General features: G+C 49.6%; 1 protein-coding gene and 1 long non-coding RNA gene across 5 annotated transcripts in view; one reads left to right on the forward strand and one right to left on the reverse strand.

Moving 5' to 3' along the window:
* MARCHF2 (membrane associated ring-CH-type finger 2) overlaps positions 1 to 26,980 on the forward strand; it is a 37,775-nt gene that overhangs the window by 4,954 nt on the left and 5,841 nt on the right. For 3 of the 4 annotated variants that reach the window (XM_056337432.1, XM_056337434.1, XM_056337435.1), the window contains exons 2-4: positions 8,075 to 8,285; positions 12,660 to 12,855; positions 26,629 to 26,838. In XM_056337432.1, the coding sequence (XP_056193407.1) occupies positions 8,110 to 8,285; positions 12,660 to 12,855; positions 26,629 to 26,838 (582 nt within the window). In that variant the 5' untranslated portion in view covers positions 8,075 to 8,109. Of the gene's footprint in view, positions 1 to 1,943; positions 2,000 to 8,074; positions 8,286 to 12,659; positions 12,856 to 26,628; positions 26,839 to 26,980 lie in introns of those variants that run through there. The other variant, XM_056337431.1, reaches the window with a different exon arrangement.
* On the reverse strand, positions 20,777 to 25,709 carry LOC130148651 (uncharacterized). Its single transcript, XR_008821606.1, has 2 exons — positions 23,036 to 25,709; positions 20,777 to 21,908 (listed from the first exon to the last, which is right to left on the reverse strand). It is a non-coding gene; the product is annotated as an uncharacterized LOC130148651 (long non-coding RNA).

Genomic DNA, 26,980 nt, shown 5'->3' on the forward strand with positions numbered 1-26,980 from the left:
GAGCATTAATTAACAGTGTTAAATGTTAAAGGAGGAAAACACTGAGGAGAATGCAAGTTCTTCCTGGCATGGGATTCCTGATCCTGAAATAACATTTTACATCCTTCTGAGTAATGCTCTTTGAGGAACGGACGGGTCCAACATCATGTGGGCGCTTCTCTGTTGATCTAGTGCATGCGTTGCTGCTACACTAAAATTGTTTTTTTCTCCTGATGCATTACCCAGAGCTGGAAAATCCATGTGTTTTGAATAAACTGAAACTGCCTGGCAAGTGACTGCATGGGCTGGGGGAGCCCTTGAACGTTGGCATTGCTGCAGATGCTGCCTCTCTCTGAAGGGGAGCTCTCTGAAGCGATAGGGCTAGTAAGCAGAAGTGTTCTTGCTGTTATTTTGGTAAAGGACACAGTGCAAAGAGAAGCGAGAGGCGCAGCTCTGGTGCCTTCAGGAGGCAGTGCTGCTAGGTGGGAGCAGGGCAGGGGTGTGCTTGTGGGTGCTGGGAGAGTTGGTTTTCCCTACTGGAGGGTGGTGCTGCTGCAAACATTGCTTTGTGGGCATGAGAACCAGTTTTTTTCCACCTTGGTTCGTGATTTCCAGAAAACTTTTCAAGTCTTCCTAATGCATCTCTCTCTTCTTGCAGAAAGAGAGTGATAAAATGCAGGAGGAGGTAGGCACAGGGTCTACGTAGTTGTATTATGCATTGAATCGTGCTGCTCTTCACCTCCAGAAGCTGATGTCTTTTGAAGACATAGAGGAGCAGCAGGTGTTTCTCATGTCCCAGCTGGTTTTTAGTTGTTTCCTTATGAAACTTGTTATTAAAATGGCTGAATGGCTGATTTTTTTTTTTGGTTGGAGATACCCTCTGCAAAGAATTTTCTCCTTATGTTGCAATTCGTTTTTCCAGATGTTGGTAATTAAAGTGCAGTAAACTTGCCTTTCATATGGTCTTGTGGCAGATAAGGAGTCTCAGAAGATCTGAGATAACTTTGTTCGTTTTGGCACTCCAGCTGTAGCGCATGGCCTGATCTTTCCCAAGTACAGCTTACAGCAAGAAAAAAAATCATCCTTTAGGCTTCCAGTTTTTATACTGATCTTTTTTTTTTTCAGTATGTAAACTTGAACTTCTTGCTTCTTTTTGAATACTGAATAACATATTGTTATATATTAGGCAGTGCTCTTCTAAAATAAAGTTTGATTGAAAAACAAGGAGGTGAACGACCCGGTAGGTATCCTGAAATGTGGGGTGGTGGGAGCCCTGCTGGGTAGCAGCTCAGTGGTGTTCAAACGAGGTTCCTCGTTATGGCCTTGCTTGAAAATTGGGGTTCACTGCCAGTGGGAGCCCACGGAGAGCTCAGGGTGTGTGCCCCATGTGTTTCGTCTTTGCAAGTCACCAGTTTGCCAGCGCTGCAAGGTAAAGTGCAGCTACTGCAGGGATTGCTCAAATATGCTGAAAGTTTTGGAGAGGAGGGATGTGTGTGGATGCAGGCGTTGGAGAGCAGCAGTATATTGATCATGAAGGCTTGCTGCAATGTTTTTTTACCAATGGGGAATAGAAGTCAGAGCCTGGCCTTGTGTCTGTTTGGGGAGAAAAAAAAAAAAAAATAGCATTCTGTGGAAGGCTGTCTCTTCATCTGTGCCTGGGAAACAAACTCATCTGCCATCAAGCCATAGTCTAAGTAGTCAGGACTTGATAGAGCTTCTGGAATATGCCTAAATAGTGGCTTGGTATAGAGAAATTTTGATCATTTGCCCCCAGCAGGAGCCTGGTAAATGAAGGTCTGTGTTACTGTTTCGCTGCTGCTGAGCTGTGTTACTGGAATAGTTGAGAGGCAGCTGAGTTGATTCCTGGCAGTGGTAGATAATGTACAAATGTGACCAAAAAAAAAAAAAAAAAAGAGTACAAAAAAGCTGCTTCCTAGAAGCATCTAACCTCCTTCTGGGCATGACGTGGTTAGACTCGGAGTATCTTATGAATGTTTGATGTTCAGCCCTGGTGAGGCAGGTAAGCCTGGGTGGACAGCAGTGGTGCTTCCCAGTACCTCAGCCGATGTGTTTTGCTGGTAAAAGTGTAGGAGGAGGGAGGTTCCTCGTGCTCCTGGGGTATTGCTTGATTTTGTTGGTTTTTTTAAAATTTATTTATTTATTTCCCCCTTGCTTTTTGGGGCTTGGTTTCTTTTGAGCCTAAGGTCGTCTGTCCCATGAGTGACTCACTGTGTTGCTTTGCTGAGATGCTCTGAAGAGCGAGTTGATGCTGAAGTTTTTACAGCATCTCCTTTAGCTGCCACCGTCAGCCAAATGTTGCAGGCAGGGCAGGCAATGGAGAAGCTCCTGGGGAGTGAAACCCTGTCCTATGTGTTATCTACCAAATTTCCAAAAGCTTTCAAAGCTGTTGTGTGGCATCAGATCTTATTCGGGGTGTTGGGGTATGTGTCATTAACTGCTGTCTCTCTCTCCTCCCTGGACAGGGCTGGTTGCACCCTGATGCATAGGGCTCTTGTGTTCCGATGACTCCCAAGCACATGATGCATAGATTTCTTCTGAAATCGTGGGTGATGGGAGAGTTGCAGTGAGGTCTCAGAGCAAAATTCCCCCATCTGGGCCTGAGGGCACATCTTGGGAAGCTTTGGAGCTATCTGCAGCTGCTGAACCAAGTGTGGGCAGATCTGTTGCTTTTCGTGTACTTTTAGGGTGTTGAGCAGCAGACCTGCAGGGTAACTTTTGCAGGCAGATAGCTGATGTACAAAATAGTGTACTTTTTAAAAAAGAATAAAATGAGGCTGCGGTCTTCAACCCTGAGCAGAAAGTATGTTTAAAACAAACAAAACTGAAAAACAAAGCCCTGCAGCAGTGTGGGACCAGTTCTTGGGTTGTTTGTTTTTTTTTTTGGTTTGGGGGTTGGGTGTTTGTTTCTGTTGGGTTTTCTTTGGGGTTTTTTTTTTGTTTATTAAAGTATTATGCAACCTTTTAACAGTAGCATGGAGCACTTCAGGCCACTCATCATATCCCACCCGTGCATATCTCTGGTGGGAGTATCTCAGGGTGTGTAATCACTGTGGGTGCAAGGGTCTGGAGGCCAGAGCTTGCCCACCGTGATGTACAGGAGGGGGGTCCCTGCCAGTTGCACAGGTACTACAGGTTAACTGGTTAACCAGTTGTCTGCAGTAGGCAGAACTGGATGCTGAATGACATGTTACAGGCCTGGGGTTGGATTTGTGCCCTGGAAAGATGCGTGTGAGCTGGATGAGGCGGGGTGTGTGGGGGCAGGTGCTTAGATGTGGTGGAGGAGGCAACTCATGGTACTTGTCTCCCTCGAGAAGGTTGTGCTCAGATGATCTGAGAGCCCCCAGGATTTGGGAAATCCAGCTTTCGTGGTGAAAAGGAAAGCATTGATGTTTGGAAATGCCCTGTAGCAACTGAAAACCTTCAGTTCGCCGATGACATCTGGAGGATCATATGATTGGAAAACTCGGTGCCTGCATTCCCGTGGATTTGGAAAGCAGGCTGGGTAGCCTTGCACCTGGGGGTTAAACGTCCGCTTGCGTGCGCAGCGTCGGAGCTTTGGCGACCTGCAGGTTGTGAGTGGGCTGCTAGCTAAAGTTCAAAGAAGAACGGGTGGGTTATGTCGGCTACACAGCTCGGTTATTTGCTGGTGGCACTGTAGCGAGGTGCCAGGTCTCGGTCAGGGAAATGGGCCGCTCCACGAGAGGAGTGGAATTAGGCACTGGCGGCCTTGCCAGGAGGTCATTTGTGTTCTTGGTGGGGACGTTCCAGGGAGGCTGATCTGTACAGAAGCTGGTGTAGATGAGCTACATCTGAAGAAGGTGGAGCTGGTGAAGTCCAGTTTGCTCTGGATTCTATCAGAGCCTCAGAATTGCTCCAGGTTGAGATGCTTATCGTGCCGATGGCCGTGACCTCCACCTAACGATTCCCCTGTGGCTGTTTTTTTCTCTTGACTGTGGCTTTTCCCTTGTGGCTTTGATCAAGGTAGTCATCTGGCTTGCTGTGGCTTCCCTACCTGGGAGAAATAACTGTCTTAACCGGCTGTGGGTGCAGAGCAGAGCTGGGGGGACCCTTCGGCTCCTTGTCTTCTGCGTGTCGCTGCTGGGCATGTCTTCAGGCTGAACCACTGCTCTCCGTCCTGATCTCTGCAGCCTTGAGCTGTTCGGTCATTTGAGGGAGTTTGGAAACCCCTGTGGCCCTTTGGATGATACAAACTGGATCACCCATCTCCTTGTGATGCCTGAAGACTGACAAGGAGGATGTTTTGCTGGTGTGGTTTGCACAAGCAGTGTAGCAGGTGGGATCCTGCACGCGCCAGCACCGTGGTCTCAGCCTTGGAACACTAGCTGCAATTTGAGGAACCGGCTCACCTCACTGCACGTGTTTGAGTTTTGGAGTCCTGGTGCATAACTCGCTTTTCTGAGCCAGCTTTCCACAAACAGGGTTTGTTTTTCTTCAATTTGAGTAATCTCTGCAAACTCAGCCCTTTATATCCTGGATCTGCTCAGAAGCTGAGGATACAAAATGTTGCTGAGAAGAGACTTCTGATTTATTTGCTCACGTCTAACTGTGGCAGCAGAGGGAATATTGATAATAAACCTAATGTCTCAGACTTTTTTTTCTTTTTAAATGAGAACAAGACATGCATCCCTAAGGAATGAGCTCAGAAATCACAGCTGCCCAGGAAAAAACCCCAGCAACAGCGTTTGGTGCAAACCAACTGTTTGGGTCTTGATTCCCACTGCATTTTTGGTGTTTCTGCTGTAAACAAAGCTGGTGAAGGGTGTAGAGAGCAAGTCCTGTGGGGAGCAGCTGAGGGACCGGGGGGTGTTCAGCCTGGAGAGGAGGGGGCTCAGGGGACATCAGATCGCTCTCTGCAATTATCTAAAAGGAGGGTGTAGCGAGGTGGGGGTCGGTCTCTTCTCCCAAGTAATGAGCAATAGAAGAAGAAATGACCTCAATGTGTGCCGGGGAGGTTTAGATTGGATGGTAGGAAAAATTCCTTCACCAAAAGGGTTGTCAAGCACTGGAACGGGGTGCCCAGGGACACAGTTGAGTCACCCACCATCCCTGGAGACGTTTAGGCGAGGTGCAGATGTGGTGCTTAGGGACGTGGTTTAGCGCTGGGCTTGGTGGTGCCAGCTTAATGGTTGGGCTCGATGATCCTAAAGGTTTTTTCCTAAACAATTCTGTGATTCTATGGACGTCGGGGTTTGGTTCGATGAGCTGTTGACAGTTGTGAAGGAAGGCTGTGTGTTGATGAGCTGAGCCTTTAGGGAGCCAGGAAAGGGACTGGCTTGGCTGTACACTCCGGTTCATGTTCAGCTGGGTATGAAATTGGAACTGGAGTGCACTGCAGATGTTATCTTTGGATTTCAGTTCCTTCCTCACTAACTGTATCCATGAAAATGTTGCGGCTTTTCCTTTGTGCCTGCTGAATGGCATGAGTCAGATATTAAAGCAGTGACTTCAGGTTCCACCCTGGGATGGACCCCAAGAAGAAAATGCCAAATAACTTGTAGAAAACCGTGCGTTTCCTGACAGACGGCAGGGTGGCAATTCCGTTTCAGTCCTGAATAGTGCTGCCAGGGCAAGGACACGGTGCTGCCTGTGTCTCAGATGTGGAGCACAAAGAGCCTCAGTATAAATACTCCCAGGACACAGGGAGTGAGGGCAGTTTTATTCCAATACACAAAATGGACTTTTTTTCCCCTGGACTTAAACAACATTTTGGCTGAACAAACGGAACAGACCTTTTTATTAAAAGCATATATCTTCTCATGCCTGGTTCAGTAAGAGGCTTTTAAAATTGAAAGAACTCCTTAACTTGCAAAACAGCTGACTTAAGTAATTCCAATAGCATTTATCATCTTACTTTTCGCTCCTTAAAGTTGGAGAGCTTGTAACCTTTTTTTTTTCTTATTAAAAAAAGGGAAAGCAATAAGAAAAGTGGCTCTAACCCTGTGTGCTCTTTGCACAGGTGGAGAGAGAGGCTGAGTCAAGGCACTGCTGAGTCTAAGTTCATTTTTAAGTTGATGGAAAGATTCCCATTTGTTTTGATGGGGATTGATCTGCCCACAAGCTCAAGCTTATTTCCATTCGAGTGGAAAGATTGCAGATAATTATCAAGAGCAGCTTTAATAAAGAGGTTATAAACTTTTCTACTAGAAATTAGAAAATATTCTGTAATTTGAGGGGATGCTACCAAAGCTGGCATCTGGTGATGAGATGCCAGTGAAGTGCTCTCTCCCTCTTGAACACATCCACCGTGATGGGAACTGTCCTGACGGATGAAGCCCTTGGTTGTGTAAGAGTTGCTTAATTTCCAAGACATGAAAGAGCACTTGTGCTTACCCAAATCAGGGTTTTCAAGGCTTCAATGATCACGTTCTTGTTTTCTTGGCTCTTTGTTTTCTTCCTCTCTAGTCTGGCCAAACCTCCAACCAGGAGCAAGCCTTTATTTTCTTTAGCTATTTTAGGTTGATTTAGGCTTAGCTGAACCTGACGAAACTGGAGTTTCATGGGAATGTTTGACTCCTGTTGTGCACAGAGATCTCAAAACAAAAAAGCATTTCCTTGGAGGGAGTGGCGAAGGTTTGTTTGCCTGCTTCTAACTCCAGGAAACGGAGATTGAAGATTCCCCCCATGCCCCCTAAATTAAACAAACCTAATTCTTTTCATATTTCTGCTTGAGTAAGTTTGGGGGTTATTTTTGTTTGTCCATCATCCCCACCACCACCTTCCACCCCCCTGCCTCTGACCTATTATCCTTTTCATTGCTTTCATTTGAACTTCTGTTATGGGATTGTGTCTCTCTTGAAATCCAGCCGCTGGGATGAGAGGCCGTTCCAGCGATGATCCCAGCAGCACTGGTGCGCAGGGATGGCCGTGTGTGCCTTCCATAAGGCGCTCCTGTTTACAGACATGAGGATTTCGGTCTTTACCAGCAGTCCGATGTTGTTGGCTGGTGTTCAGCTGGTGACTAATTGTAACCCTAGCTCTTTATTTCTGCACAGCTGCCTCTTAGGGACCGGGCTAAAGAAGATGGGAGAAAATGGGATTTTTAGGAATCTGCAAAGCATGCCTGTCTTTGGGATCGAGATATCTCCTCCCAGGGAGGAACACGGCTGTTGCTGGCAGCTTGGGCGAGCTGCTGCCTTCCCTCAAAGGCAGAGACGTCACACGTGGCTCAGCTGAGCCACCTCCTCGTTTGTCATGTTGGGCTTTTTCTCTGCATCTTCTCCCCGATTCATGTATTTGCTGCTTGTTCCTTGTGCTCTCCTTGGGTAGATCACAGAGGTGCCGAAAAGGTGATGGTGTGCTTTGCTGGTTGCACGTGGCTGGTCGTGAAAAATCACGGTTGGTCTGAATCATTGAAAGGGCAAGGAGGAAAGCTGGCCTGCTGCCCTTTCCGTGGAGCTCCGGGAGGGTTTTTAATGCTTTTGGGGGGTTAATACCCGCATGTTTGCTGTCGGGATGTGGAAACGGACACATGTACATCCCTGTAAAAAAAATTAAAAAATCAGAACACCGAAGATGGGGTGAAGAGGAGCCTTTTGAGTTGGTGGACAGGCTTTAACGGGCTCAGAAGGTGCCTGAACGCAGCTGAGAGAAGGGCCCCCCTGCACTGAGCCATGCGCGGTGGTGTTTGTGTTGTGTTTGGGTGAAACTTTGCAGCTTTTACAGCAGGTATGAACATAAGTTTTCAGGACAGCTCTAACCAGAGTGGCCAGGGCCTGTGGGGCTCCTGGTTGCCTTCCCCATCTCTGCGTTGGCCCGTTGGCTTTGAAAGGCTTCATCAGGTTAAAGGGCGGGTACCAGGAATTCTCTCTGGGAAAGACAAATCTGCAATTCTGACGCTAAATTATGTAAGTAGGACACTTGGAGCCTTAATTTTATGGTAAGGCAACCTCACAGAGCCTATGAAAGGGGACAGAAGTCTAGCAAAACCTGCGGTTGTTGGGGCCCCGGGGTGCTGCCAGCCCAAGCAGAGCTGGAGGAGGGTGGTGAGGGGGGTCCTGCGCCCTGGCCAGGCCACCGAGGGTGCTGGGTGCTCACTGCCATGCCATTCCCACAGCTCACCTTGGTGCCGGTGCCCGGCCCGGAGCTGCCATGACGACGGGTGACTGCTGCCACCTCCCCGGCTCCCTGTGCGACTGCCCGGGAAGCGCTGCCCTCTCCAAGTCGGTGGAAGACTCTGACATCGGCCGCCCGCAGTACGTCACGCAGGTCACCGCCAAGGATGGACGGCTCCTCTCCACCGTCATCAAGGCGCTGGGCGCGCAGAGGTAGGGCTGCTCCGGGGAAGGGGCTTGGGGTGATGACTTTTTCCCCCTTTGGTGTTTTTTTTTTAATGGCTCTAGGGGCAGAGGGGGATGACAAACTCCCATTTTACGCTGATATTGAGCGTGAATCCTTGTTAGCCTGATGCTTCCCAGGTCTGCACTGTCTTTGCGGGAGCTCGTTGGATGTGCTGGTGGGTTGGGACTTGTGTGTTCGTTGGAACCAGTTGGATGTGCTGGTGGGCTGGGACTTGCGTGTTCGTTGGAACCCCCACGCCTGTGGCCACTCCAGCGTGGGACAGGGCAGGCAGCCTCTGGCTGTGTGCCTCCGCCAAGTCCTTGCTGAGCAGCGGCGAAGGGGGGATGCCACGCTAGCGAGGGCAGCGTGTGCTGTTCGTGGGGATGATGGAGGGGCTGAAAACAGAGCACAGCCCGTGTTCCAGGATGGTCCTGGAGTAAAGGTGAGGTGTTGGTTTGCTGCCCCAGGGAGAGGAGAGTGTGTGTGCTGCAGGAACTGCAGTGTTCGCCTATTGCTAGGGGGAACGTGTGCTAGCTTTACTTGCTCAGACTCTTCCTGATGTGACTTCGCATCATGTATTTTGAGCAGCTTCCAGAGCAGAGGACACACAGCAGCATTGTTCAGTCCAGCTAGTGAGACAGTCAAATTTTGTGTTCAAATCCTGTGTGAACAGCTGTTAGTTTTTTCAATGAATTTGACCAAGTGTTGATGAAGTGTGAAAGCGGCAACTGCAAAAGGCTGGGGGGAGGAAAGCAGGGGAGCTAGAAGAGAATGGAGGCAAACATAATTGCTTTATCTAGCAAACCCTGAGCAGGTCAATAAAAATGTGAGGGGAACTGGGCTTGCTCTCTGACAACAGATAGGCTGGGCAAAAAGTTGTGCAACCCCTCAAAACTTGTGGCGGTGCAATAATTGGGTGAGGAAACTGCCTGGGATTGCAGGTTAAAAAAACCCACCTGAGGAATACTGTTGGGTCTTCACGGGGCCACCAGTTTTTTCGTTTTGGTGGCGGGTGGGTTTCAGTCTCTTCCATGTCACCAGCCCTTAGGGAAGCGCAGCCAGGAGGAGGGTGACACTGCTGGGAGATTGAATCAGTGATATGGTCTCTACAGCCTGCTGGAGGCTGTTTGAGGGTGTGTGGTGTGGGAGTGTGACCAGGCCCCCTCCCCCTCTGGATAAGAAGGAAGGAAAATGAAGTCTGATAAGATATTTTTTTTTTTGTGCTGTCAGCAAATTTTTTCCTTCTGGATTGTTTATTGGTAGCCAAGGTTATATTAATGCACTGGAAATATGAAACTCCTCAAACAGGAAGAGAATGGTTGAAATATCTTACAGATGCTTTTCTTAGGAAATAACAGATGCACGAGAGCACTGGAGGCTTGGGGGTTGTTTTTTTTTTTGGTCTGTCTCTGTTGCTAAGGCTGTGTGAGTGGACTGTAATTTTGTCGTTCTGATACAGCTGAGATTTATGTCAATAGAGGTTACAGAATCATCAAATAATTTAGATTGGAAGGGAATTCTGGAGGACATCTTGTTCACCCTCCTTTCAGAGCAAGACCAACTTCAAAGGTGGATCAGACTGCCGAGAGCTTTGTCGGATGCAGTTTTCTGTATCTCTGAGGATGGATTTTCCACCACCACCTCTCCAGACTCCTGTGGCGGGGCTTGTGCCGGCTGAAGTCGTCCCTTAAATAAAAGGCATAGGAAAATGAGGAGAGAACAAGGTTCAGTGGTTCACCAGTGACGTCTGGCAGAGAGAAGGGGATGGTGCAGTGGGTGTGCGTTGCTTCACAGCCTTGAATATGATTTAAAAGCCCAGTTGGGTTGAAACCTGCTAAACATTGGGTTGAAAGTGGTAGAGATCTCCTGTGGTACACCAGCAGAGGAGTCTTGCTTCTATTCTAGTGAGCTGACATACACTTTCTTGCTGGCTCTTCTCTTCCCTTCACGTACCACCGATGTTTTTCCCCTGTACGCTCCTTTTCCTTGCACTGTATTTTCGTGTCTTGCTTTCTGTTTTGTCTGGTTGTGCAAACTAATGGAAGTGGCGCTACTGCTTTTGAAGAGCGCATGTTGCTTGTTCTGCCTGTTGTGTTGCAATCCCCAAAAACTTCTTTTGCAGTCCGGAGTTTTTTAAAAGTCAGAATAGCAGTGGTGCATGAGCTGTGATAAGGGATCAGTCTGGTTTTTGTACTGTCAGCAATATGTGGGAAAAGGTGATAGCCCATACAGCTCACCTGGAGAGGGCATGCAATAGGGGTTTGGATATAAAGATGTTCCTTTCTTGTCCTCCCTCCTACCCCCAAATCTGTGCAACTATGGATGTAAGAGAATGGTGGTTGTGTGAAAGGAATGGCTGGTTGGAAGGTGGGAAAGAAGCGAGATGCTAGTGAGTGGCTCGTTTGCATGGTCCAGGGAGGGCAGCCCTGCATGGGGCTTCTGCTGCCCAGCATTTTATTTCTAAATGATCTCAATGCATGGCAAACACTGAAGAGGGGTACTGAATTTCTGAGAATAGCAAACTCTGGTGTCTAGAGCTATTTCGGGTTTCCCAGGGAGCCCAGGGCATCCTCATTATGGGGGTGGCGGACGTGGCATAGAGCTTCTGGGAAACCCATGCCTTTTGATGCCAACTGGGATGTCCTTGGACCTAAAATGGCACTAGATGTCTGAATTTAGGGAACTGAATGTTATTGGAAATGGCTGCAGGCTGAAATAATGGTTGCAGTTCAGTGTGGGGTGATGCAGATGAAGAACAGTGGTCCGGGATTTACGTATGTATTTGCAGGAGGAGGGAAATGGGCAGTTATGTGCAGCAGTGACCAAAAGGCAAATAAGATATGAAGATTTTGGAAAGTAATGAAGAACAGAAGTCACTGCAAAAATCCCTGGTGTGCTCACATCTTGAAAACTGTAGCTCTGGTCCCTGCAGCTCTGAAAGGATGTTTTAGAAATGCAGGAGGTAGAGGGAAGGGTGGTGATGGTGATCAGAAAGGTGGATGTGTTTCTAAGGCATGACTGAATAGGCTAGGATGCTCCTGCTTGTGGAAGAGGTGACTGAGCAGGCTATGACAGAGGTCTGTAAATCTGGGGGATGTGGAAAACTTTGTCTCCTACAGGACAAGACTTAGGGGATAGTACACGAAACAGGCAAGTGAAGAGGGCTTGGCTCTTTGTGCAGCTAGAGAAAGTCTTTGCTATAGGAGGACACTGGATGCTCTAAGTTTACGTAGATCCACAACCCCCCTGCTTTAGGCTGTGATGGATGCTTGTCACTGAATATTGTCTGCTACAGCTGAGCTAACGGTTGCTGGATGCTGGAGCAGTAGTGCTAACAGTCGGTGGTGACAGTTAGAGGTGTGAGGGAACCTCTTGGAAGCAAATGGGTGGTCTGAGTGTGATCAGCAGTGCAGGTCCCCTGTGGGGAAGGCTGCAAGCGTCTCTGAAAGCGTTTGATACTTCCCTTGATAAGTCTCTCTGGTTCTGTGAGGTCTGTAGAGAGCAGATCTGGAGCTGATCAAAGAGATTTGATTCTGTGGTTGAAATTTCTAGCCAAGGCGGGGGTGAGAAGTGGTTGTTTCTGAAACACCAAGGCATTTCTGCAGCCAGTTCAAGGCACAAATGCTGCGGAACGGTTCTCTGCGTGGGGATGTGCAGATAGGGTGCTGAGCGAGTTACTGCACCGTGATGGGCAGAGGGTTTGTATGCCAGGAACGTAGCCTGGGTGACTGCTTGCCATGAAATATGTTGTGTCCTTGGAGAGCTGGGCTTCCAGGGTCAATGCAGTTGTGTCATTAGATATCACCATTCCCCACGCAGTTACTGCTAAACCCAGGATGCAGAGCAGGGGTGAGGTGATCTGATAAATGTGACTGTGATTGCAAACTTCTTGAGTGGCTCCAGGTGGCTGGGGGCATGCCATGGCTACCGTGGATCATCTGGCTTCGCTTTGGGCTTCTGGGTTTGCGTCAGTACTTCAGGGTTGGTTTCAGGTCCAGTGTCAGCTCGTCTGCCTGCTGGGAGCAGAGCTGGAGACTGGAATACACATGCTGCAGGCCGTTGTGTGGCCAGCTGAGCTGGCCAGGAGGCTGATGTGCCAGCTTCTCTCGGGTGTTGTGGTGCTCATCAACACGACTTCCAGATTTTACTGACCTAGTGCTCCTGGGCACCTCCACACTCTCCTGAGGCTGATTTCTTGCTGCTTTGGGCTCTTGCAGCGTGCCTGGCACATTCTGCCAGGTGCTGCTTGCTGTGCATGTGCCCTTCTGGGGCTTGGTGGGATTCAGACCCCATTCTCCAATGTGGCTGTATCGTTCTGCCTGTTCTGACCGTGATTTCATTCTGTTTGTCTGCCTCTTTAGTGATGGTCCCATCTGTCGAATCTGTCATGAAGGTGGAAATGGGGAGGGACTGCTTTCCCCGTGTGACTGCACAGGAACACTGGGCACCGTGCACAAGAGCTGCCTGGAAAAATGGTTATCCTCCTCCAACACAAGTTACTGTGAGCTCTGCCACACAGAATTTGTTGTAGAGAGAAGACCGAGACCTTTGACAGAGGTACCGCTTTCTTCCTGCTTCACTTTTATTTCCTTATCATTTGAGAGAAAATGACTAATTTGCCCTGCTGTCCTTGTGGTTCTTGCTGTCTCCATCTCCTCGCAGTACCTTAGCCCCCACGAAGAACAATTTTGTTTAGAAAGATCAAGTCTCTTGTCAGGCAAGTGACGTAGTTGCAAAAATGCAGTGGCAATGTTTGGGGTAGCTCCTGCCTGTGAACTCTCCACGTGCTACCTACCAGTGGCAGGCTGTAGGGCTACGGAAAACATTGCACTTGTAGATCTACTTTAATGCCTGAGCATGGAAATGCAGAGGTCACCATGTGACTGACCGAAATACGAAGCTCTCAGAAGTAGTCTTTTTTTTTTTTTTTTTTTTTTTTTCCCCTCTGTTAGTTTTAATCTAATCCCACAGTGTTGCATTAGTTCAGCTCTCTTGCCTGTAACTTCTTTGTCGTGTTCTGCTCTGAAAAGTGAGATGTGGTGATTGCTGATACTGGTCAATAAAAGACTCATCCTCCCTTGCCGAATATTGATGTGTGCTTCAGAGCCTTTAGCCTCCCTGCTGAGCTGTGGTCCTCTGTCACTGCCCTGTGTTCCCCCAGTGAAAGGAGAAAGCAGGACATGGCTCAGCCAGCCCTTATGTTCCTCTTGGCGTTGACCATAGCGGGACCAGGCTCCTGACGGGTCCATCACCCTCCTAGAACTGGAAGGTACGATCCAGGCTCGGGTTGGTGCGTGGGTTTGGTTTTGATTGTGGTAGTTTTTCTTGGGTTTTTTTTGTTGTTTTTTTTTTTAATCACAAAACTCTCTTCATTCCTCTGTTTAGGCAGTCTGCTGTGATCACATTTCAGACTTCCTTTGGCCCCCAGGGTTTATAGCAGCTGCCTGTAATGATGCCCTTTACATGTGGGGAACAAGGGCAGCTTGGACCAGGCCATCTTCTGACCTCAGAATTCAAATGTACATCCCCAAAGAGGAATAAGTAAATCAGTGAGCTACAGTACGAAAGGCTGTAATGGTTTGTGTTAAATGATTCTATACTTAGACAGATTAAACCATCTTCTAGGTTGGAAAAGACCTTTGAGATCACAAGAGTCCAGCCGTTAACCCAGGACTGCCAAGTCCACTACTAAACAATGACCCTAAGCACGGCATCTAGCGTTTGAGTTTGGTGGGTTTTTTTTAAACACCTCCAGGGATGGTGATTCCACATGCATGGGCAGCCTGCTCCAGTGCTTGACCACCCTTTTGGTGAAGAAATTTTTCCTAATATGCAATCTGAACCTCCCCTGCTGTAACTTGAGGCCATTTCCTTTTGTCCCGTTGCTTGTTATCTGGGAGAAGAGACTGACCCCCACCTGCTTACAACCTCCTTTCAGGTAGTTCTAGAGAGCGATAAGGTCCCCCTGAGCTGCCTCCTCTCCAGGATAAACAACCCCAGTTCCCACAGCTGCCTCCTCATGAGACTTGTGCTCTAGACCCTTCCCCAAACGTCTGTGAGTTGTGTTGGCAGGTGAGCAGGTGACGTTGATATGACTGGTGGTTGCTGCAGGACCATATAGGAGGGTGTCGCTGGGCACACCTGAGGTCCAGCCTGGAAGATCAAAGCAAGGTCCTGCAGCCCTTGCTGCCACACCGCAGCCACACCATGTGAAACTGGGGGTGGGCTCTTCCCTGTGTCACCTTGTTGCTAGGTTGGGTTTGGGTGCTCATTCAACACAATGTGCAACTGCAGAGAAGCATCAGCCTGCCCGAGGAGATTTACAATTAACAATTTTGGGACCCCCCTGGTCCTGCAGCCATCAGCAGTGAGAGAAGCAGTAAAGCATCACCTGGAGCCACCACTGCAAATACTCCCCTTCTCCACGTGCACCCTGTCCCTGCAGGGTGTTTCATCATGTGCCTCCCTGGCTGTGTTTGAACTGTGGCGTGTAGCTCTGGGTTTTGTTTCAAAACTTACTTTTCCTGTTGACAGCGTTTCAAACTGATGCAAAGCAGTGCTGCTGCTGCTGCGCTGTCGTCAGCGGGGCTGCAGGACGGGGTCTCTTAGCTGATGCTCAACAACAGGCTCCTGTAACCTGCCAGCTATCAGAAGCTTGTCAGTGCCTGCTACCACAAGCGTATATGTGGGGAGGCAGGGGTTAATTCTGGTTTGTAGCTGTCGCTACTCTTGTCTGCTCTCTCCTTCCCCTTGCTCCATCACTTAGATTCGCTGAGTCACAGTTGGAATTCCAAGTTGCTTTTCCCACCTCTTTCCATTCCCATCAGTTCTAGAGGTTGTTTCCTTTCCCTTCCCACCTTCCTCTGGAAATGACGCCCGCCCCCTCCTCCCCCCAGTCCTCATCTCTCCTTCCCACACTCCCGTCACCTTTGGGTGCCCAGCAAGCCTCGGAGGCGAAAATAGCCCCTCAACTGGGGAAACGTTCAAGCTTCGGTTTGCAAAATTGGTATTCAGGTTTTGTGATTGTTTAATTTACAACTGACTGGCATTGACTTGATGGCCCCGGATGGGAGAGATCTTCAGGCTGCAGCGCTAAACCAAACCGTGCATTTAGCAAAGCGATCTGTAGAAGAGCATTACGTCAGGGGTTAGTGCTGGCTGAGTCTTACCGCTTTTCTCCCTGCTGCTAAAACATGTAAAATGGCTCTTTGACCGAGAACTCTCAAATGGCTGGTTGAGGCTTAAAATATTTGGAGAGGGCTGTGTCTTGGCTTTGAGGCAAGCCCAGTAACAGCGAGCTTGCTAGGTCTTATGCGGGCCAAAATTTTGAGTGCAGGTTTTGGATGTTTTAGCTTAAGAGCTAGTAGAGGATTCGTGCCCAGAAACAAACATGTGGAAGTGCATTTAGCTGTAGTTCACAGATGCTGTAGCACCTCGTAACAAGTACAGGCTTAGAAAACTGTGTACTTGAATGAAAGCTCCAAGACCAGTGGGTACTGGGAGAGCTTCTGCTCTGATGCTGACGTCTGTGCTTCCAGCAGGCAAGAGGAGCTCGCTAGGACAGCGTGGCAGGGAAGGCTTGACTCTTCTGTGTGATTTCTTGTCTGTACTCTGAGGTGCGTTAGTGAACAGCCTGGGACAATCAAATTTTAATTCCTTTTGAAATCTGTGAAGAGCTCCTCTGAACTGGAGCCGGTAAGGGTATGGTGACCAGCAAGCAATCCGTGAGTGTTGAGAGGTGGTGGGTGGGCAACATTGTGACCCCCAAACGCAAAAAATCCCTCTCTTGAAAACACTGTGGCATAGATCCCTCAAGCCGTTACTGATAGCTGTCAAAGGCTTTGGGGGTGTGAATTATTTGTGACTTCTCATGTTTGGGGACTGTCTGTGAGCACAGTGAAGATGATCTGCCCTGTTCTGGTGTCTCCTGTGTCTGCTGGGGGAACAGCTTGCATGAAGTGCCCTTAGTGCCTGGTGAGTTTGGAGGCTGGTGAGCACTTGGTGGAAAAATTGCCAGTTAGATCACCCGTGAGAGTGATCCCTGCTGTAGAGCAGAATAACGTACAGCTCGCCATCATCGTACAGCCCTGGAGCGGTTCCCTTGCCTGCAGTTCCTTGGCAGCAAGCTTTTTCCCTGGCTTGAGGAGCAGCCTGTGGGCTGGTTTAATAAATCCCATGGCAGCAGCCTGCTCTTGCTCTTTCCCAGGAGCCAGCAGCACTTCCCCACCACATGATGGAGTGTCCTGAGTCCCGTACAAGCTGTGCTGAGCAGTCACGCCGGTGTGCCAGGGCTCTGCGATGCCGGTGTGCCAGGGCTCCGTACAGCACGGTTCAGCTGATGGGCACAGGCACTGCGTGCCTGGCACATCGTGAGTGGGGGGCTCCTGCTGGACCCCAATGGCTGGAAGGACTCGCCTGTTCTTGTTGCGCTGCTTCCATGCTGTAAAATGCCCTGATCCCTGCCTGGAGCCTGGGGAAAACATCCTGGAGTTGTTTCTTGTTTTTTCTTGGGTGTTGTTACAACCCTTCTGAGCTTCTGCCCCACCGAAATCCGTGCCTGTCAGGAGTGGTGACAGCGAGCGTGCTGTGCCGTGTGAGGTTTCTTTGGGCTTTTTGTTCGCGTAGAGGCCGATTTACGGAACTTGTCCACTTTCAGCAGTGCACCTGCTGTTAGCAGAGGCTCTGCGCTCAGCGCAGAGCCCTTCGGAAAGGGCTGTTAACAGCTTTGCCAGCTTGCCGGCACTTTCCATTAATACGCTCCGTCTGCAGTCTGCTGTAATCTCATCCCCACACCAGACTGGGCCAAAACTCTTCACCAAATACTTCTGGCAAGTGTAATTCCTAAGTTGTTCATCTGTTTCTGAGACGAGCGCTCAGGAAGGAGGCTGCTTAGTCATTTTAAAATGACACGTTTCCCTTTAGCCGCCTTATCTGAGAAATTTGCTGCTCCTTTGTTGCAGGGAGTGGTGGGGAGCGTTTTGAAACTTGAGGGAAGTGATGCTCGTGGGTGAGTGCACTCTTTAGCAGCTCCAATAAAGATCTGCTGTTCACCAAGTAGAACTGGGAAGTCAAATTAGAGATTAGTGATGGTGAGCGGAGGAGGATAAATGGGATGGAGGCTAGGACTGGGAGCAGCGCAGGAGCATGCTTTGTGGCAGTGGTGTTGATGAAAGGATCTGTGCCAAGTGTAAAAAGCTGTCCAGGCATCCTGGCTCTCTCCTGCTGTCACATGGCCACTGACACCCATCAGAGAATTAGGTGACAACGCTACCTGTTGATGTTGGTCCTCACAGGAGAAAGCGGCTGACTCTTGCTGTTTGCTCTACTGTGTCCGACCTTTCTAGCCTGGAGAAGCTGAGAGCTGCTTGTTACAGCTGCGGTGGTCACTGGTCAACACAGCAGAGGTGGTCACTGGTCAGCACAGCTGATCTCTGCGGGAATGGGCCACCAGCCCCATGAAAAACTCGCTCTGCCATGTGTGCTTGCAAAGCTTTCAGAAGGAGAGAGGCTGAGCTGCCTGCGGGCTAGAGGAGGCGTTTTGGGAAGCTCCATGGTCAAGTTGAAATGCTTCTGTGGAAGCTGCAGAAAGTTCTTCGACGTCAGGGGACGCCACAACAAAATTGTCTTATTTTTTACTTCGGTCCTCTTGGATATCCACGTTACAGTGTGGTCTTTCTGTGGTCACAGCTCGTGTTTTCCAGGATCAGTGCACAGGGGAAAGATGCTCACTAGCTAACTTTGTTTATCCCTCTGTGTTGTGTGGCTGTGTGCTTTTCTATCCCCGCTCACAAGTCAAAATTACTCGTGTCCCCGTGGGCTGCTTTGGGGTACTTATTGCTGTGATATCTGAGCGCTTCACAAACAGTAATTTAATTTTGCAGTCTCCTTCAGGGAGGGAAGATGGCAACCTTGCTCAGTATGGATTAAAGACCATTTTTAAGTAGAACTGGATTTTTATTTTCTTTAAGCACCCATTTATTTATGTTGTGGCCTGTTCAATGTGAAAAATAGTAACAGTGTTTGCTGCCAGTGTGGCTGATCTCTGAACTGGGAGTGGGGGACTTGTCTGAGCCTGGAGCCGGCAGGGAGGATATCTCCTGCAGTTCAGCCTAGTTTGGTTATTTTTTAACTAAGAAGCTGGGTGAAAGCTGAAAAAAACGCGTGAAAGGCTTTTGTTAACTGTTAGGCTGTGAGGTTGATGGGCTGAGCGCTTTTTTTGGGATGTTTTGAACAGCAGGTGAAGGTGGAGAGTTGAACTGCAGCCCCAGGCGCCTGGGGAGGGTCTGTAAGTAGAGGGGTGGGATGCTGCCATGCTGGTGGCTGTGCTGTGAAAGGACAAAGCGGCTTCTCCTTGGTTCCCTGAAGCGGTCTCCGGCACAAGAGGGCTGTGGAGTGGGGCTCTTGAGCAAGGAGCGTGTTCCCAGCAGAGAATGGGATGGCCAAGCCTTGGAGAGGGATGGTTGCCTGGTACTTGACTCTCCTACACCAGTGTTAGTTTAACATGCATCCATATTTTTACAGGGAAGTGATCTGAATCCACAAGACACTACCCAGCATGGCTGGCACAGTCAGAAAGTACAAAACACGTTTCTGTGGTACCTGGAAGACTTCAGCAGTAGATCTTTAGATCATATGTTCAAACCGTAAGTTGCAGTGTATACAGCTTTCCTGGAACAGGTAGTTTCTTCTTTGTTCCAATATCGTTACATGCAGAAAACGCACAGTTACTGCCTAGGATTCATCTTCAGGAACAATCAGTGTCTTTGCTGTCCAGGGCCACTGTAGAAGGAGCACAGGCCTTTGGAAACAAAGCGTTGCTTCAGTCTAGACAGCTCTTTCTCCCAGGTCACACCATCCTCTAGGCAGGGTTGGGTTTCTTTGCCCTGACATTTTACACCTTACATTTGCCTCAGCCGGACTTTGTTCTTTAGGGTCCTATAGTCTCTGGAGAGAAGGAAATGCCTCTTGTGATTAATTCATTCCTGCTGCCTTAGAAACCTAAGTTAGGATGGGCCAGCTTGTCTGGAGGCACCTGCCACAGTCTGGCTGGTGGAGAACCCAGGTAGGTGCTGCAGGCACCTCATTGAGCCTGAATGTCCCCACTCTTATGTTCTCCCTTCAGTGTAAACTCCTTTCTTTCTTTGGTCTGCAGCTAAATCAGTCGCAAACCTGTTTTCCCTTAAAGTTCTCTCCCTGCTGAAGCCACTTTGTCCTCTAGGATTTCAGGCAAAACTGCATGGATTGAGCCATTTGGCACCGCACCAGTGTGCTGTGTATTTCTAGAAGCATTGCCAAGGGTGATGCTGCGGCCGTGTTTCTACAGCCACAAACACGGGTGGCCCATCGGTACGGCTCCCGGTCTTCTCCGTGGCTGCAGCCCACTGCCCACAAAGTGAGGAGGGGGTACGGGCTGGGCTGGATTTTGTGTACCCGAGCCTGCTTCAGCCCGTTTGCCCTTTCTGAGGTTGCTAGCAAAAGTGGTTTCTTTCCGTGGCTGCCTTGTTTTGTGTATTTTCCCCTGGCATTGACCTTCTCACTTTTTTTCAATTCATCAACCGCTTTTTAAAGTGTCCTAGCTTTAACCTATTCTTAATTTTGTCCCCTCTGGGTGTTTCTAAATGAGCTTAAGAGAAACACTGCCTCTGACCCCAGAGACCCCCATCTCAGGCCATCTGCCCTTGCTGCAGGTCAGCTTTGGTTCCCCACCTCCTTTGGCCCGCACTGCCTGTCGGCCCGGTGCAATCCTGGCGTTGGGCAATCGGTGCTGCCGGTCTGTGCTAACAGCTGAGGTCTCTGTGGGGAAACATCCCAGGCTGGCAGCTCGGGCAGGTGACAGAGCAGCAGCTGTTTTAACCCCAGCAAAACATGGGTCCATGTCAAAGAGGAAGGATGTGTTCTCATCCACACATGGTGTAAATCCTAGGGAGAGGTACCCAGGGTTTACAGGACTCCGCTCGGAGAGTGGGCATGAATTTCTGGGGCTGAAGCCAAGGCTTTGCTAAAATGACCAGAATGTCAAAAGCCAACATGGTACAAGCTAAAGGGTATTACGCATGACTTGTTCGTAATGCTTCTCTAAGCGTTTAATACTTTTGCTAAAGCAGAACTCATTTGAGACAGCTTGCTAATTCCAAAAAATATTTCTCTTGTGAATCAGTCACCACTGCAGTAGTTTAGCTTCACCCTTTTCTTCTTGTATTTTTGTCCTTACAAGCAGCTCTTATGATGGAGCCCCAAGAAAATTCTGCTTCCGTGTCTTCAGTGCTGGTGCTTTCCTGCAATACGTGCATTAACATTCTTTATTTAATAATGGTAGCTTCAGTAATATCTGCATGTCCCTATGCCTTCTGCAAAACAGCTCCTTCCGAGGGTATTATATAGCACAGGAGACCGCCAGGTTTTTGCTCCTGCTGTTTGTATTTCTATTTTATTATGCATTTTTGATTAAAAGATCCTTATTTTTCACTGACTGCTAATATTTTGGTTACCTTAAACTGGATATTTTATCTAGGTCAGTGAATTCTTTTTTTGTCTCTAAGGAAAGCACAACTTCTGAACACAACTGTCACCCGCAACAAAGCACCTTTGAAAATCTCAGAGATGTTTGCTTGGCTGTTTGGGTCACGCTGGAGTATGGGACGTCTCCCGTGGGTCTGCCACGTGCAGCCTTTCTGCTGTCTCCCTAGTCTCCTGCACCTCTGCAGTCATGGGGAGGGCTGCTGGGATGTCTTTGGTACAAGCAAAGCGAGGTTTGCAGGGGGCAATGGTGATAATCTCATGAGTCCTGCTTATGCTATTAGTGAAAGAAACCTTTCCTCTGGGTGCAACGCCCAGTGCAGTGATCGCTGCCCCTCCTCCAGTTCAGAGAACTGAGATGTGACATAAACTGGCCCCCACCCTTCTTCCAGTGTTATCTTCCTCGCAGACAGACTTTTTTTCTTTGCTTTCCTTGAATTCTTCTGCTGAACTCACTGCACCATTCTGTGTCTTGTCTGTGCTCCTCTACCCTCTTCCCCAGCTTGTCTTTCTCGGTGCAAACCTGCAAGACTCCTCAGTCAGTGCAAAACAAACTACTCTTGGCTCTAGCTGAGTCTCATTCCTCTCTTTCTTTCTCTCTTCGCTTCCATCTGCTGTCTGGAGATGCTCTTCTCAGATCCCACCCTAGATCCTCTTGGTATTTCTCTGTGCATCCCTGGCGCTGCTCAGCCAACCTGGAATGGCCTCTTTGGGGCCAAGGCTGGAAATACTTGATCCCTGCGCTCTTGGCACTTGCCCATGCTAGCCTCTTCCTTACATGTCCTTCTTTGCTGCTTTGTCCAGCCCCGTCTGAGTCCTGAAGATCTAGAGGACCTGCTACCCGTAGGATTTCTCTGAGGTGCAGCTGCCGGCAGTGCTGTGATGTCATGTTTGTGGGTGGCATTTCCCGTGGTGACACCAACCACGGAAGCACCTGTTGCTGTATAGCAAAGTGTCCTGGTGACCTGCAGTGCTGCTTGTGTTGGTCCCTCTTCTGTCCACCATTTCTAGAGCTTCTGCAGCTCTCCTTGAGTCTTGCCCGGTGCTTCCCAGTGGCTGGAGCCAGGCCAAGTGCATCGGGAAGGCTCTCAAGCCTGTACAAGGAGAAATTCAGCTTGTTGAGGTTTGTGGAGCATCGAGGGCCTGTGGTTGCGCAATGAGGAAAGGAGGATGAGGAGGGGTGACTTTGCTCTACAGCATTTAACTGCTCTGCTTGCAGGGCTGGGGGCATTTGTGGGTCTTGGCTCTGGGTACTCCACTGGAAAATGTCCCTCCCCACCCTGGTAAAGGAAACAGGACCATCCTGCTGGGGCTGCCCGTGGAAGTTGGTGGCCTGCAAAGAGGTTTTGGTGGACACCCAGAGAAGGGACGTGATGGTCCCTCTTCTGAAGCTGCATTTTTGATTCAGTATGTCTCTCGGGGCAGGGACAGGGCTATGTTATTAAGGTCACGTTGTTCTTTCTGGCTAACAAAGCCAGGCACCAGGTCAGCAGCAAAAGGAAAATCAAGAGGTGCCTGAGCAGCCACAGGCTGTTTGGTGGACAGAAGGAGCACAGGATGTTTTGTAACACGGCTGGATTTACGCAGCCGAATACTCCTGTCATTGCTGCGGCTTGCATCACACCTGGTCAGCTGGTGAGACTGGCAGATCATGGTGGTCCTGAATGGTGCTCACCAGAGCTGGTGGTCCAGCTGTAAGGCTGGGAGAGACCTGAGCACATGCTGGCTGGAGGCTGCTGGTCCCACTGGTGCTGATACCGTGCTGCGCTGGTCCTGCTTGGCATGGGACTGTCGTAGACCAGCACGTGAATGCCGCATGCCATGTGTTTTATGAAACAGGGGCTGATAGCTCACAGCCATGTATGTTTTGCAACACAAGGTGAGCTGTAAAAGTCAATGACAGCTTACTCTAAAGCACCCATTTATAACCCCCCCGAAAGACTGCGAGGTGCTGAGTGCTGCTGGGACAGTCCCTCGTCAGTTCATTCCCCCTTGGGACCAAGTGGCAGGGTGCAGTCCAGCTCCCAGACATGAGGAGCAGCGGGTGCTGGGATGGGCTGTATGGGAGACTGCTTTGTTATACTTTGAGCTCTGCTTTTGGCTTCCAGAGGAGCTGATGATGTCCTGGTGTCTTCTTCTGCATGCCTCCTTCCTGCCCTCCATCGCTTGGGCTTCACCCTAGTTTCATGGGCAGCACAGCACCCAAAGAGCAGATACTCACCATCCCATAGCCCTGCCGTGGGTCCAAGGAATGAGCTCCCTTCCGCAACCCTGCTGATCCCAGAAGAAAGGACATCTGGGAAAGCCTCAGGATCATGCTGGAGGACAAAGAAATGTGGTTGTACCTGGAATAACTTCTGGTCACGCAGGCAGAGAGAGGTGGTTTCCTGCAGGGCGGTCTGGGATCCAGCCCATCGCTGAAGTAGGCAGCAAGCAGCCAGCTCTGCCTCTTTCCCTTTAGTCTCGCACATGATTGTAGCATGGAAGAGGTTGTTTTTGGACTTGGCTTTTGTTGCTTTCCCATGTTTACTTGATAGTTTTCCCTACAAAAATTGTTTAATCTGACTGACCACTTTTTGGATTGTTTGCAAGATTTATTTTAAGTCTCATATGCACTAACTGCTGCTGTGCCAGAAACCCTCTGCCCTTAGGGTGGCTTATTGTATTCTTTTTTTTTTTACTGTGTCAGTACATATTGGCAAAGTAAATCAACTGCTTCAAAAGGAAATTAATTTGCTTCCTGCCTTTACATGTTTGGCTCCCATCTTAGTGAGGAAGAAGGAGTTTCAAAGGTCACGAGGAATATAAATAGAATAAGATGCAGTAAAATACCTATTTGCCTTCTGTCTGTGAGATTCTTATTGTACAAAGGTTAAAAGTGATCTGTGCTGTCCTCTTACAGGGGATGGGGTGCTCTGGGATTGCTGCTAGAGGGAGGTCAGTCCGGTTGGGGTAATTCAGCATTTGCTGTGTAGCTGGGGCACCTCTGTGCTGGTTGGAGTAGGGAAGGCCAGGCACATGACCAGGGCTTCGGACGATGGAGCTGCCAACGCACTGTTTGTAGGAGAAGCTTTACTGCGTAGATGAGTTGCTGACCTTCCTCGCTTCCTCTTAGGGCTGCTCGGGACTCCGTGTGTGGTCCTTATCTCCCCCACTCAGCTCATCACCCCTAATCTCCTCTGCAGAGCCGCACAAGGGGTGATTTGTAGGTCTGCCTCCCATCTCCCAGTTCCTCCTGTCCAAACCACAGTTGTGGCTGCTCCAAAATGTCCTTCTGGCTGTCTGGCCATCAAGTTGTGCTCAGAATGGCTTTAAAAATGCTTCTGATTTGTCCTCTGTTGTTCTGGGAGCATTCCTTTGTGCCCAGATCTGTCTGCGCTCTTCAGCTCCTGGCTTGCTCTCTAGCTTCACTTGTTCTTGCTCTGTTTGGGTCTCTCAGATGCTTCAGGTCGCACCTCTAAAATATCTTGCTTATCAGTCCTCCCAGCTGAAATTCCCGGTCAGGCTCTTATCTGTTGCTGCAGCACCCCCTCCTCCGTTCTTGGCCAGCTCAGCACCACATCCGAGGTGTCTGCAGAGCATTCTGCTACCATGGCTCTGGCCAGCCCAGCCACACTGCTGTTCCTCACCCACATTTGCCATCTCCCCCTTCTCTTTCCCATTTCAACAAAAGCTGTCTGCGCTTCTCGTCCCTTCGTCACCCCTCTGCTGTGCCTCGCTGTACATCCCTCACATTAGACACTCTCCACGGTTAAATCTGCGCTAACATGCGTGCGCACCCCCGTGCTCCCCTTCTGGGCCAACGCTTGCTGCTTGTCTTTCTGGCCAGCCACGTCCTCAGGTTACCTGTGCTCTGTTTTGACTGGTGTGGTCTCATTAATTGCTTGCATACCTGCCACCACCCCTTCTGTATTGCTGTTTAAACTGTGGGTTCCCCCGTAAGGAAGGAGCTCTGTGTGTGTGGCTCTCAGGTGGGTCCCTCTTCGTGCTGCCAATTCAAAAACGGGCACCTACGCAGAGTCTGTCAGTAGGACAAGCCTGCCTGGCCCTGCCTGCCTTGGGGTTATTCCCATCCCTGCTCTGACTGTGCTTTTTCAATCACGTTCTCAGATTTCTTTTTTTATTTTTTTGAGGGAAAAAAAAATAATCCTAAATGAGACCAGTCATCCTCGTGTAGGAAAGAAGGAAGGATCCAGCAGCCAAGCGTACAGAACTCCCAATAAAAATGTGCTAGAACAACTCTGGGCATTGCTAGGAACCACAGCTGCTTGCTATCCTAAAAAAGGAAAGGAAAAGCTGGAAATAGCATAATACCAGGAAAACTAGAACAATTGCTGTTGTTGAAGTCAAGTATCTAAAATGAACCCACAGTGGATGCAAGTCGGGACTCGTAAAAGTAGGGAATGTTGCCTGTTGAGGAAAACATCCCTGCAACAGAGCTGCATTTGTTCTGCGACCTGCTCATTTTTGAGAGCAGCAAGAAAGAAACGCTTGCAAAGCCTCTTGGTAACGTAAAGTGCAGTGACCCCCACTGTGATGGGTCACTTGCTGCCTGGGAGGCAAGAAGGCAAGCCGGGAGGTGGGAAGGAATCCAGCGGAGTCACCTCTGTCCTGCGCCTACCACAGGTCTCTGCTGCCCATAACGTGGGAGCCAGTGGATGGCCACCAGCAGTGGAAAGGTCTTTGGGAGTTTGTGGTCTTGAAGGTGGTGGAGCTTTCAGCAGCTGTGTCTGTGTGAGGGGCCGTGTCCCTTCATGGTCGCTTGTGATCCGCTGAGATCTGGGAGAAAGCAACAGGGGATCTTCCCCCAGCCCGCCGAGCTCTGCGTCTCTCCTCGCCCAACAGTCATGCTGCTTTCTCTTTAGAAATGGTCAAGGGCTTTCTCTGTGAGAAAGGTGCAGGTTTGGACATGGGTTGTTCTGTAAAAGAAAATGGGTTTGTGTCACCTTCCTGCGCCGGGCCAGCCCCAGACTGTAGCCCTTGGCTGCTGTCCTGCTTTGTCTGCGCAGGTGCAAGGCTTTCTGCTTGTTACTTGCTTTCTTTTGGCTTTTTTTTTTTCCCTCCAGTCTTTGTTGCTGAAGTAATAGGCTTTTTTCCTCTCTGTCATCATCTCGGTGAAAATACTGGGTTCGTGGGTGTTTGCATTCCTTGCTGATGGCCCTGGTGGGGTGCTGGGCTCCCTGGTGAGCAGCACTGCTGCGGCTCACTTGAGCCCTGAGGACAGTGCCATACCCTTGAGAGCGCTCCTTCTGCTCAGCTGTCTTGCATAGTCTCTCAGCTGGACCCGGGCATTTCAGATTTCATGCAAATCGGGAATGCAGCACCAAAATGCCACAATTCTCCAAAAGGAACCGGAGGGGTGGACTTGGGACAGCTGCCCTTATGGCTTGGGCTGGCCACAGACCCCAATGCCCCAGTTTCCTATAGCCCCTACAGCAGCTGTGGAGTCCTGGAGAAGTTTCTGTTGAAGCTCAGTCCGAGACCTGTCAGATCTTTACTAAGCCAGGCTTTGCTGAGCTGACCTCCCTCTGCTAGCTGCTGCCTGCTCCGTGCGACTCCAGCGAAGAGCCCAGGCAGCTCCTGTGTTTACTCCTGCCTTTCCCTGCATGAATTCTTCAGCTCTCTCTTCTCTTTCCCTCGTTCGTTGTTAAAAACATTCTTGACGCTCTCTAGCTCTATTTTTGTGAGGGTTTATCAGAGTGAAGTGCACGCACCAGGTACGTACAGGCTGCAGAGAGCACGTCCTGTTTTGCTAAGCACGCTGCGTGCTCCGCGTGCCGCCAACTAATGCCCTTTCTCCCTTCCTTCCTGCAGTGGCTGAAGGATCCCGGTCCCCGCAATGAGAAGAGGACCCTCTTCTGCGACATGGTGTGTTTCCTCTTCATTACTCCCCTGGCGGCGATCTCCGGCTGGCTGTGCCTGCGTGGAGCCCAGGATCACTTGCAGTTCAACAGCCGACTGGAGGCCATTGGACTTATAGCACTAACTATAGCACTTTTCACAATCTACGTCCTTTGGACGCTGGTAGGTGTCTGCTGCCCAGCGCCTTGCTCCCGCTGCAAAGGGAGATGGAAGTGCTGGCTTGCACCGTGTCAGTGCAGCCAGCTGTTTCTGCCTCCCCTTGTGAGAAAACCTTGGGCTCTTTCTCTTGAACATCCATTTAATT

Source organism: Falco biarmicus, chromosome 4 (genome assembly GCF_023638135.1).
Source record: "Falco biarmicus isolate bFalBia1 chromosome 4, bFalBia1.pri, whole genome shotgun sequence".
In the NCBI taxonomy this organism is placed as follows: Eukaryota; Metazoa; Chordata; class Aves; order Falconiformes; family Falconidae; genus Falco; species Falco biarmicus.